This window comes from Stylophora pistillata, chromosome 14, assembly GCF_964205215.1.
Source record: "Stylophora pistillata chromosome 14, jaStyPist1.2, whole genome shotgun sequence".
NCBI lineage: Eukaryota > Metazoa > Cnidaria > Anthozoa > Scleractinia > Pocilloporidae > Stylophora > Stylophora pistillata.
Window position 1 is genome coordinate 17,944,879 of NC_142532.1, and position 11,671 is coordinate 17,956,549.

Sequence of the window (11,671 nt, forward strand, 5' to 3'; positions counted from 1 at the left end):
ATTGTACTTTAACAACGACAAAGAAAACGAAATCATGGCAAAAAATGTACAGGCACTTTTATGTCACACTTTCACCGGCTTGCCCGCCGCGCACTTTTTTTCATTAACCGTTGCATTAATTCGTGTTGAACACTAAATTACCTCGCCAACAAAGTGATTCTGATGGTCTGTAATGAGAGTTAGTTCAATGTAAATCCTTCTTTCGTACTTAGCGATCCCTTGTAAAGCTTTCGCAAATTTCTAGACGCAGACTCCCATCTCTTTTTGCTGTCTTCTTGAATCTGAAAGACGAAAAATCATACATTTGAAGGAAAAAAATTGATGCCTTGTAACAGTAAACTGAATGCCTCTGATGCAGTGTACAAATAAGCTTTTCCCGCTGCTTCAACTCAAATTTACTGTCAGGTTTTAAAATTGATTCACGGCGTTTATGTGGATGCAAAGACAACTTGGTGCTGGCAGTGTGTTAGCTTTGTTTGACCACACTAACGTTCCAGACACAGAGAAAAAACATCAGGAAGCTGGAAGTGTCTTGAATAATCAAAAACGAGACCACCTTTCGTTCCAGTCAATAAGCCAGTGACTATGTATCATGAATTTTAAACAGTGACAACGCTTATCGGATTTACTAAACCGAATTCGTTCTGTCAATACATGAGTGGAACTACCTTGTGCTCTGCAAAAAATAAAATTTCTCGCATTTTTATCTGTACTTTGCAGTCAAACTTCCGCATGTCTTGAACGAGAAATCTTCTTTTCTTGAACACGAAATCTTTGTGACCAGCCTTCTGTAAAAGATAAGTATATCAGCTTAAGATGAGTGATAGTGCATTTCTCAAGCCATATATTTTTTGGAATGTGAAGAAACAAAAGTGTCAATGCGTGATGCCTTGAAAGATAAGGAGCCGACATACGACAGCTTGATAGAAATAAAAAAGCGTAGAATTGCGTTTATTTTCTCTTTTGTCAGCAGCATACGTAAGTGAAAGGTTTTTATAATTGGTAAGTTCTAAACCATCTTCAATTTAGCCGAGATTGAAGTGTTATCGCGTTTGTCATAAAAGTATTCTGAGATCAATGTCATATGACCCAGTGATCGATGTGTATCTGACCTTTCGGGTTCACAAGCCATAGGTGACAGTAGTAACACCATGATATGTCGCGGATGAGAAAAATATGTGTATGTACAGTGCAATATTTCATGTACTTCTTCTGCGTCTTTTCGTTTCCTTTTCTCTCCAGCTTTTCTATCTTTGCCGTGCTGATTTTCGAACACTTTCCTTCCCAAAATTATGAAAGGCACACCATTAAAAGGAATTTTTTTCACCTTTAATGTCTCGTGGATCTTCCCAGAGTATTTTGTGACTTCTGTTCGAGTGATCTGTTGTTAAATTGTGATGGAAGATAGGATCAGTAGAGCAAGGACGAGAGTGATACAAGCTAGCACGACGTAACGCTTTCAAATATATATGGCATACCAGTGTTTCCGAAACGTTTGTCAGCCTTAAAGCAAGAAAACTTCGTCGTCGATCCTGTTTCGAATTCCGCAATGAGTTTATACGCCTCATCAACAGAATTTACGTATCCAAAATTATCCGCATCTCTACCATCACGCAAATTGTTCACGCTTTAAAATTCCCGCCATATTGTTTCTGTTTGTTCTTCGGGTGTTCGGCTATGTCTCCGCGCGGATTTCCGAGAATCTTCGGTTATGATTTGCAAGTTGTTAAGTATTCCACCTCAGTCCCTCTCGACCAAGGTGGTTTTGGTGGATGGAATCTAATGCTGACCCATCCAAACACGAACTGTTGATCTAGGTCATGTGACCCCAAGGTCTGAGCCCATGGTGTCTCAAAACCGCAAATATTGTAACGGATGCTCCATATAAGGACCAACACAGTGAGGTTAAGTTTGTATCGCCAAATTACAACTGAAAAAGTATGGTCTTTTTCGTTTTCAAAGGGTTAAGAACTTATAGACCATCTCAGCCTTAAGTTTTTGACGTCGGGTTTCTGAATTGTCCCAGCCTAATTCTCTAAGTAGTTGGTTGGCGTCAGCATCATAACTAGAACGAGTGAGAACGCAGATCGCACGATTTTGCAGTTCTGTAATTTGTCAGATAATGTTTTCGCACAGTTACCCCAAACAAAACTACAATAGTCGAAGTGCGATTGGACTAACCCATGATAGATATTTTGTAAAGTTGCAGGAGGAACACAGTGACTTAATCGTTTTAATAGATCCAATACCAGAGAATATATATAATAATAATAATAGTAATAATAATAGTACAGTTCTTAAAAACGTATTATACATAAGTCTCAATACTTTTACATAAGATTTAAAGTAATTTCAAAATACGATAAAAATTAAACTATAAATTAAAAGCGATTTTAAAAAGGTGAGTCTTGAGCCTGGTTTTAAAGGAATCAAAGGTTTCGGAATATATTATAAAATCAGGAAGTTTGTTCCAAAGCATGGGGGATGCACACGTAAAGGATCTGTCGCCATAGGTAGAGGTTCTAGATCTTGGGACAGACAGATTGATGGACCTTGAGGAACGGAGAGAGCGGACAGGTGTATAGAGAGTTAACAGATTTGCCAAGTAATCAGGAGCCAGAACATGAAGCGCTTTATAGGTGTAGAGAAGCAGCTTGAAAATAACACGATGTTCCATAGGGAGCTAGTGTAGATTAATGAGAACTGGAGTAATATGTTCAGATTTTTTTGCTCGCGTAATAAGTCGGGCGGCAGAGTTTTGTAGTCTTTGAAGTCTCTATAGCGTTGATATGATTACTTCATGTTAAATTTTCATCAATTAATACACCAAGAGACTTAAAAAAATTTACTCTGTTTAATTGGGTGTCATTCATTTCCAAGGTGGGAAGAACGGTTAGACTGTTTAATTTTTGTCTTGACCCGATTAACATTAATTCAGATTTCGTCATGTTGAGAGTCAATTTACTGGCAAGAAGCCAACAGTTTATACTTGAGAAGTTCTGATTTAAAGAAGCCTCCATGGAGCAGATGTCGTTGTTAGCATATGTTAGGTGAGTATCATCCGCATACATTCTTAGTTGTGAATTTAATAAGCACTTAGGTAAAACATTAATATATAAGAGAAACAGCAAAGGACCCAGTACTGTCCCCTGGGGAATCCCACAAGTTAAAGTGCAACTTTTAGAGAGGACACCATCGACAGTGTATTTTTGGGTACGATTGTCTAAGTAGGATGAAAGTAATTCGTAGGCATTTCTTTTGACTCCATATGAATAAAGTTTGGATAATAAAAACGGGTGATTGACTGTGTCAAATGCTTTTTTTAGATCTAAAAAGACAGCAGCGTTAATATAGCCACGATCTATGTTAAAGGCCCAATTATCAGTGGCTTCGAGCAAAGTGGTTACAGCTCTGTGCGCAAAACAAACGTAGAGTTCTTAGTCCGTGTTCTTCAAACTTTATTCGTTAATTTCTTTCTCAGCAACTACCATAACGTATTCAATAATTCCATAAGAAAAGGCCTTTTGAAGGACAATATCAATTATCGGACCTCCTATGTAACCGACCAACGGACCCCTGATTTTCGCTTGCTCTCGCATAACCGACAGTGTAAGATTGAAATTGCAATAACCCGGTATCACTCTATCGCCTACAAATTCAAATTTTCTCATTTTTAAGCCAATGTCCTTTATCTTCTGTTTGTATTCATCGATTCCATAGCACACATTACTGTAAGGGACCATCCAAGCCTTTACAGCTGCCTTTGAAACGACTTGCTTCACGTATGATAAATCTTGAAGTGCCTTCAGAGCTACAAGGTCAGCCATCAACAGGTTTCCTCCTGGCTTAAGAACTCGGAAGGCCTCTCGAATGAAATCTTCTCTGCTATTCATGTTGGGCCCTCCTTCTACGCAAATGACGTAGTCAAAGGAGTTTTCACCGTAAGGCATCCTTGTCCCGCTCCCTCGCGTGACAGTGATTCCAGTGTCACGCAGTCGCCGCTTTGCTATTTCCACATTTGCAACACTGATGTCCAGACCTTGGATATTGCAGCTGTACTGGGACTTGATTCGCAACATGCCTGATCCCTGCCCACAAGCGACCTCTAGCACGTCATGGTGTGGCTGTATCCCGCTGCCCTCCAGTAGCTCATCATATATTCCTCTGTAGCAATCGGGCCGTGGTATAGGATCACCAGACTTTGTCTTCCACAATCCAAATGTAAGAAATCCCTCATTCCAATCATGACTGTTATCCACAACGCGAGAGTAAAACTGGGAAACTTTCTCTTCATGCTCTGTAAATTCCATCTTGATCAATACTCTTTACAGTTAAGGACCTCTACCAGGATAGAGAAAAAGGCAACATTATTGATACTACTGATGGTTCTTTAGAGCACGTTTGAAGTGTCTATAGTAATCTGATATTGCAGTAGTGTTGCTTTGATTTACACTGTAACTGGTCCGAAAAAACTCCCGCCACTCTCTTAACCAATCAGATCGATGCAAAGTAAAACCAATCACTGCTTGGCCACCCGCGTTTTCATGCGTTTTCCCGCACTTTTAGCAGGTTGCTTTGAGTTCTTATTGATTCTTTAAGGTCTTTAATACATCTCCTTCCTTTCTTCTGATTGGTCGTTTTTAGTTTTACGACGCTCAATCAAGAAAACGCGCCCTTGACCAGTAAGGTTCTTAATCAAATTATATAACTTATACAAGGACAAAGATAAATGAACAAATGCTTGAAAATAATCTTTATCCTGAAGTTATTTAACGGCTAACCTTCAACTGCTGAATTTTACAAATGTGGCGCTGCAAAGAAGCGTTCGTCACCAAAGAAGTTGAAAGGGCGCTGGGTTGACTCAAAAAAATGACGGTGTCTTGTTTCTCATTAACACCAAAGCTTAAAGTGCACCTAACCCCAAAATTTTTTTTCGCTTAACGAAATAAGCGTATTTTTTGGAGTATTTCTGTGCAAAAATATTTTTATTTTCTCAAACCTTCAATTTTCTGTGCCCAGTCAAAATACGGAAAATCGGCCGCCATCTTGGCTCACGACCGAGTTTAAAGAGGAATGGTTCTGGCGGGTAATGTGACGTCAAATCGAGAACACGAAAGTCTGCATTTCACACATTTTCAATTGTTTGGGAAGGTTGTCGTCGATATTGTCCGAAATATGCCGACTAGGTGTATTGTATGAGGAATGTATGAAGCGCGATACCCTCTTGCAAATTTCGCACGTTGCTACATCCTCCTACAACACAATTAGTCGGCATACTTTCGGACAATATCGACTACAACCTTCCCAAACAAGTGAAAATGTGGGAAATGTAAACTTTCGTGTTCTCGATTTGACGTCACATTAAATGCTAGAACCATTCCTCTTTAAACTCGGTCGTGAGCCAAGATGGCGGCCGATTTTCCGTATTTTGACTGGGCACAGAAAATTGAAGATTTCAACAAATAAAAAAATTTTGCACAGAAATATTCCAAAAATTACGCTTAGTTCGTTAAGTCGAAAAAGTTTTTGGGTTTAGGCGCACTTTAAACATGTTTTGAAGCTTTTTTGTTAAAAACGTTCCGAAATTGTTTTCGAAATCTTGAGCGAAAACTAACAGTGCGGTGAAAACAGCGAAATTACACACAGAACTTACTTTGGTTCAAACTCGGTAAACAGCCTTGTTCTCTCAACTGAGATTGACGTAGCTGAACACAACTTAAAGGCCTCCGTAAAATCTTCCTTCGAGAAGCAATAATTAAAACTGAATTTTCCCGGCTGAAAATGCTAAATTTATACCCGCTGAAACGTGTCCAACTTATGTAAGCATGTAGCTTTGCACGTAACCCAAAGCGGAAATCGTGGCCCTCAAATGGGACTCAAACCTTGTCAAAATGGTCATTAAAATCCTCGTTTATAATAAAGGACCCACGAATAGCCGGCAGAACTTTTCAAAGCTAATATAAGTTCCCCGAGGGCAGATGGACCTGCGGGCTATGTTCGTGTTAGCAGCATTGTTCTTGCTTTGATTTTGTTGCTTATACAGCAATTTTTCTCCCCATAGCCCTTTTCAAGTGGGTAATTAATTTCTGTAACGTGTGAGACAACTTTAACAATTGGGTTTTTCCTCAGTCAGTTCGTGTGAAGGATCTTAGTAAACAAAACTAATGCAAATTTTTTACAAGTAGCTCTTGTTCAAAATTACGTCATCGTCAATCAACTGAGACGGTACTAACCCGACGTTGTCACGTAATACAAACAATATATCTAGGATTTTGCAATATACGTAAGAAACCACTCCTAAAAACAACTTACGCAAGGTTACATTGGTACCCATTGCAAGCTCTTAAAAATGATGTAGGACTTCCACCTTGTCAATTTTTACAAAAGCGTTAAACTTTGAGTGTTAGCGTTTAAGTCAGTTTCCTAACTTTCAACTTGCAAAAAGAATTGGAAAGTTTTGGCTCCTATATCGTTTTCATGAGATTGAAACATATGCTTGTCAAACTTCGTAGATTAACTTAAGTTTTTGATTTGGAAAGGCCAGATTTCGAAAATTGATTTCCATTGTTGGTTGAGGAAATCAAAATTCGCAACCTGGAGTAAGAATTGAATACGGTTTAGCGAAGAGCAAAGCAGAAGTTTGTTTTTTGAGAAAGCTTGAACTATGCACTTGAGTGTCAGATATATCCTATTCCGGCGGCACTGAGAAAGGTGACGGCAATTGAAAATAAAGCTATGTCATGTACTGTAGTATACATTTGCTGAAGTATATAGGAAGCCACTCTATCTACGATACTTCATGCAAGCTCTACTTTGTTGTACTTGGATTTACTTAGCATGATAAGGGCCTTTGGTTTCACGGATGATTTGAAATACAAGCTTTACGAACCTTGAAGCTCTACAACGGTGTTTGGTTCCAGGCTCTTCTTGATAACTAGCTATGACCACGGTCACAAACTTCACGAGGTCATATCTCGAATTTATACAAAGTTCCATTCCCCTTTACGAGTTTTAAAAGGTTGCAAAGACATAAGTACACAGATCTTTTGTAGTTAACGATTTCAAGTGGCCATTTAGGATTGTCAAGCTTAATTTATTCAATTATAAACACTCTTAACTATTCCTACACGGTATAATTCACGCGATCAAGAAAAGTCAAGTTGAAAAAAAACCTTCACTCCAATGAGTCCACAACATTCCTGGTCAAATGTCAACGACCCCCCTTTCCATTCAAATAGATCTAAAGAAGAAAAAACAAAACGGATATTCAAATTTCATACGTAGCAATTAGCAAACCTGATGGTTTTAATTTATGGAAACTCCTGAAACATCGCCACGACCAACTGAACGAGTAAATTTTCATCGCTCCAGGAGAATTAAATAATGAACGTTTTACGTTCGGTGAAGTTTTAATTTTTTTCTTTTGAAAATTGGATGTGATATCGTCACAAAAGCTTGTGGAATTTCTCGTGATCACTAAGCCCGAAACCGCCTCAACATCCTCCCGCCACGCACTAACAGGAAAATTTTCACTCGAGCCGGGAGATAAATTTTGCAGCGACATTTCACTAATGTATATGTTAGAAAGTAAGGAACTTTAATCTCTTGTTTGAACTTTTAATTTATAAAAAAATAAAACGAACAAATACAACAGACAAATCGTCCATAGAAAGCTCTGCATCACATTATAGCTTCCCAAACCATTTACATAAGAACAGACTTCAACAAACCTCCCCCTCATTGAATAGGATTACGTGGCTTAACGATATTGTACATTTACAACGTAAACGGCTAATGAAATGAATACAGTCGTTCCTTAATAAGTTCGGCTTCAACATGCAACTTGACTTTCTCTTGGCTGAGCCAAAATATTTATCTCTGATACTGCACTGGGTATATTGAAACGTATTTTTGATTACCGTGATGACTAAGTCAAATTAACGCTATTAAACAATTTAAAAAAAGGGATAAAAAGTGCTGAGAAAACTAGTTTTTACTGTACTTACCGTTAAGAAGATAGATGAGTTTCTCAACTAGGAACTTTATGCTTCCACAAGGTAGTTGAAAAGTGATCGATCTTTGCTAAAGTTCTGCGAGTTGCACTTACTACACAATAGGCCTTCTGGCACAAACCGTCGCGTGACCGATTTTCCCTTGGCAACGCCATACTGGAGGGCAAGCCATTCAGTCTTTCCTTGACAACAAAGGCCGATTTGGCGGAGGGGATACAAAGGTAAGGTTAAAGGTCTTTTAAGGCGTTTGTTTGTCGTGATGTCACAAGAAATCAATCAATCAATCAATCAATCATTTTATTTAGTAATGCAGGTTGTAAGGAAGGGGGCAGCCATAAGGCTGATGTGGACCTACAACGAACTAATAAAATGTAAAATTAAAATAATTCATAAAGTCACCCTATGGTATTTAAATATTCAATATGAATCATTGTGATAAAGTTCATTAGCAAACAAGTCACGAATTAATTCAAAAATTTACATGCAATGTAATAAAACTTAAAAATATACAAAATCTCTGTCTTTCATAGCAATCATAGGCGCTTCAAAAGAGAAGCTATTTATGTTCTGTGAGAGCTTACGTAAAATATTTTTAAAACTGTCTTTTTGAATGTTCACATTAAAATTTGCCAGCATAGCAATAAAATTCCAGATTACAGGTCCTCTGTATTGTGCTGATTCCTTTCCCACTTTGTAGTTCACTCTAGGGATTTCAACCTGTAACCCTCCTGTACGTGATGGTCTGTTGTGTAACTTCAAATTAAAAGAGGCATATAAGATTTTATCATTTAAAACATCGTGCATCAGAAGAAGGAGTCTTCTTTTATATATGTAAGAAATTGGGAACTAATTTAACTCTTCAAGACTTTTATCCTGGTGGATAACTCGTGCAGCTCTTGCATGAATAGGGTTTAAGGATTCCATAATAGAATAATTGCAGTTTCTTCACACCACAATACCATACGATACTGCAGGTACAATAGATTTAAAGTAAATTTCCTCCAGCACTTTCACAGGAAGCTTCTTCATTCTTTTTAATGCGCTCACTTTCTGTGCAAAAGATTTTTTACATGGTCCACATGCAATGCCCATGTAAGCCTATTGTCAATGATTAATCCTAAACAAGTAGTGTTATTAACAACATTAATAAAATTATTTCCGAAGCATATTGGAGGAGCAGGACCAATGAAGCCCGATTTGCTAAGGATCATAACTTTAGACTTTACAGGATGAATACAAAGTTTGTTCATTGTACTCCAAAGCAGAAGTTGCTCGAGAATGTTATTTAATTGTGAGCAGACCTGATCAAAGTTCTTCCCCACACAAGTCTCCAGATGTAATAGCATTAGGAAGGTCATTGACGTAGATAGTATAAAGCCTTGGACCCAGGAGGGATCCTTGGGGAACACCATATTTCACTTCATCCAAGTTAGAGGGGTGGTCATTTACCACAGTGTATTGAAATCTGTCTTTCAAATAATCCATCAGCCACTCATGGAGATTCCCACTTAATCCAATAGCTTGGAGTTTTAATGACAAGATGTTGTGTGAGATGCTATCAAAAGCTTTCTTAAAGTCAATAAATATTGCACCCACAATCATACCTTTATCCATATTCATCTTCCAGGTATCTGTCGTTTTTAGTAACATGCCTTCTGATGATAGTCCTTTTGTAAAGCCCCACTGTGAAGAACTTTTTAGAGAGGAGTTACTTAGGTGCTCATCAATTATATTACAGACCTGATGTTCCAGTAATTTACTTGGGATACACAGCAAGGATGTAGGTCTATAGTTGGCAATGTCAGCTCTATCTCCCTTTTTAAAGATAGGGGTAACCTTTGCTCTTTTCCATGAAATGGGAACAGTTCTTGTGACAAAGCTGCGCTTGAAGATATTTTCCAAGCCATTAATGATTGCAGGGCCGGCTAGAGAAACAATTGTACTTGATATACCATCAGGGCCTGCTGCTTTGTTGCTTTTGATATTCTTAAGACTTTTGAAAATATTTTCAGAATCCAGAACCAAAGAGTTGCAGGAAGATGCTGAGACTCTATAAATATGTTGTATATCGGTTTGGTTTGGGATGTTAGGGAGGTTTTCTGCGACATCCCTGCCAATATTTACAAAATATTGGTTGAATAAGTCAGCCTTCATGTCATCATCTAAAACCTCCAAGCTGTTTTCATCGTTGACTGGTCCAATTCTGGAGGACTTCTGGCTACCAGATATGCTATGTATAATTTTCCAGAACATACTTGAATTATTGGCTTTATCAAACTTTTCCTTCCAATATTGAGTTTCTGCAGATCTTAATAAAGCAATGACTTGATTTCGAGCGGATTTATATTCCTCCCAGTATTGCTTGGTATTTAGCGTACCATCACAGAGTTTTAAGAGTTTATACCGCTTATTCATGGCTTTACGTATCATTGTTCATCCGTGGGAGTGTCAATGCCGTCTAATTTTAACTAGGCGTTTTGTAACATGGCGATCAACAGCATCTTTAAACATTGTTTCCCAAGCCCATGTAATGTCGTCTATTTCATCGAAAATAGAACAAATCCACCATGGTGCGGTTTCAAGGTCGTTCTGAAGAGATTTTGGGTCTTCCTTAACTCCTTTGAAGTTCTTGACGTATTTTATTACTGGAGAGGAATTGCGTGACTTTGCCAACTGAAATGAAATGTAAATAAATTTGTGGTCGGCGATGCGGAAATCGATAACACCAGCACTAATAACCTTTGCAAGTTGCTTTATGTAAACTTGTCAATTCTTAACCTGCTCGCATAAATTAAATTCAAACAATCCAGTGAAAACCCTAAAACCAAACTTCTACATGAAAACAGCGAACAAGTCGAATTATTACAATGTAATCAAGGAGATTTTTCGGTTAGGTCGCTGCCATTGATATCGCTTCAAGCGAGTACGTGCTAGAACTTCACGAGTCTGAAACCCGGCTGTCACTGATTGATTTCAGTCGAAGACTAGTTCAGTTGTATGTAAAAATTCCAAAGAGATATTACCTTGTCTGAGAATGCGACCATGAGAGCATCTCTCGCGAGAGTTCCGGTCTTTGGAAGCTTTTTAGTATGTTTATCCTTGCTATTCTCTATCGCTTTTACTCTAGATGACAACCTAAGAGTGATTGGAGAAACAGATGCTCCTCCTTCCTTGTTTGACTTGTTTAAACAAGCAGAATTTTGCGAAGACGCTGTTCAGTCCAGAACGTCATTTCGCCATCTTGAATCTGGTGAATATCGCGGAAAGCGCTTCTTGTCTTCAAGGCTTTGTTATTATTCTAATGCCGTTTCTGGCTATCAACTAACTAGGATTGTGATTGCTGGTGATGTTTCACCAAACCCTGGGCCTGTAACTGGAAGAAGAAATGTCACAGAAAACTTATTGTTGAGCGCTTTCTCCACGATTAAACATCATGGAAGGTGTGACATAACAGTGGGCCACACAAACGTTCGTGGCCTTCACAAACATTTGTCGCAAGTGAAATTCCTGTTATTTCATACTGGCCTAGATGTTCTAGCTGTCTCAGAAACTCATTTGTCTCCAACCGTAGAGAGGTATGAAATCGCTATTCAAGGATACCAGCTTCAAAGAAAGGATCGCCTCAGCAAAATCGGCGGCGGAGTTGGGGTTTATTTTAA

General features: G+C 38.4%; 1 protein-coding gene across 4 annotated transcripts; it reads right to left on the reverse strand.

The window, feature by feature from the left end:
* Nucleotides 1-3,441: 3,441 nt before the first annotated feature.
* On the reverse strand, nt 3,442-8,200 carry LOC148716920 (uncharacterized). 4 transcript variants are annotated; one of them, XM_088745508.1, is made up of 3 exons: nt 8,007-8,200; nt 7,173-7,240; nt 3,442-4,341 (listed from the first exon to the last, which is right to left on the reverse strand). In XM_088745508.1, the coding sequence occupies exon 3, from the start codon at nt 4,308-4,310 to the stop codon at nt 3,459-3,461; it is 852 nt and encodes a 283-aa protein (XP_088601634.1). In that variant the 5' UTR covers nt 4,311-4,341; nt 7,173-7,240; nt 8,007-8,200; the 3' UTR covers nt 3,442-3,458. The 4 variants fall into 4 exon arrangements, with proteins under 4 accessions (XP_088601634.1, XP_088601636.1, XP_088601635.1 ...); XM_088745510.1 differs by lacking the exon at nt 7,173-7,240; XM_088745509.1 differs by lacking the exons at nt 7,173-7,240; nt 8,007-8,200 and adding an exon at nt 6,890-7,128.
* Nucleotides 8,201-11,671: the final 3,471 nt, after the last annotated feature.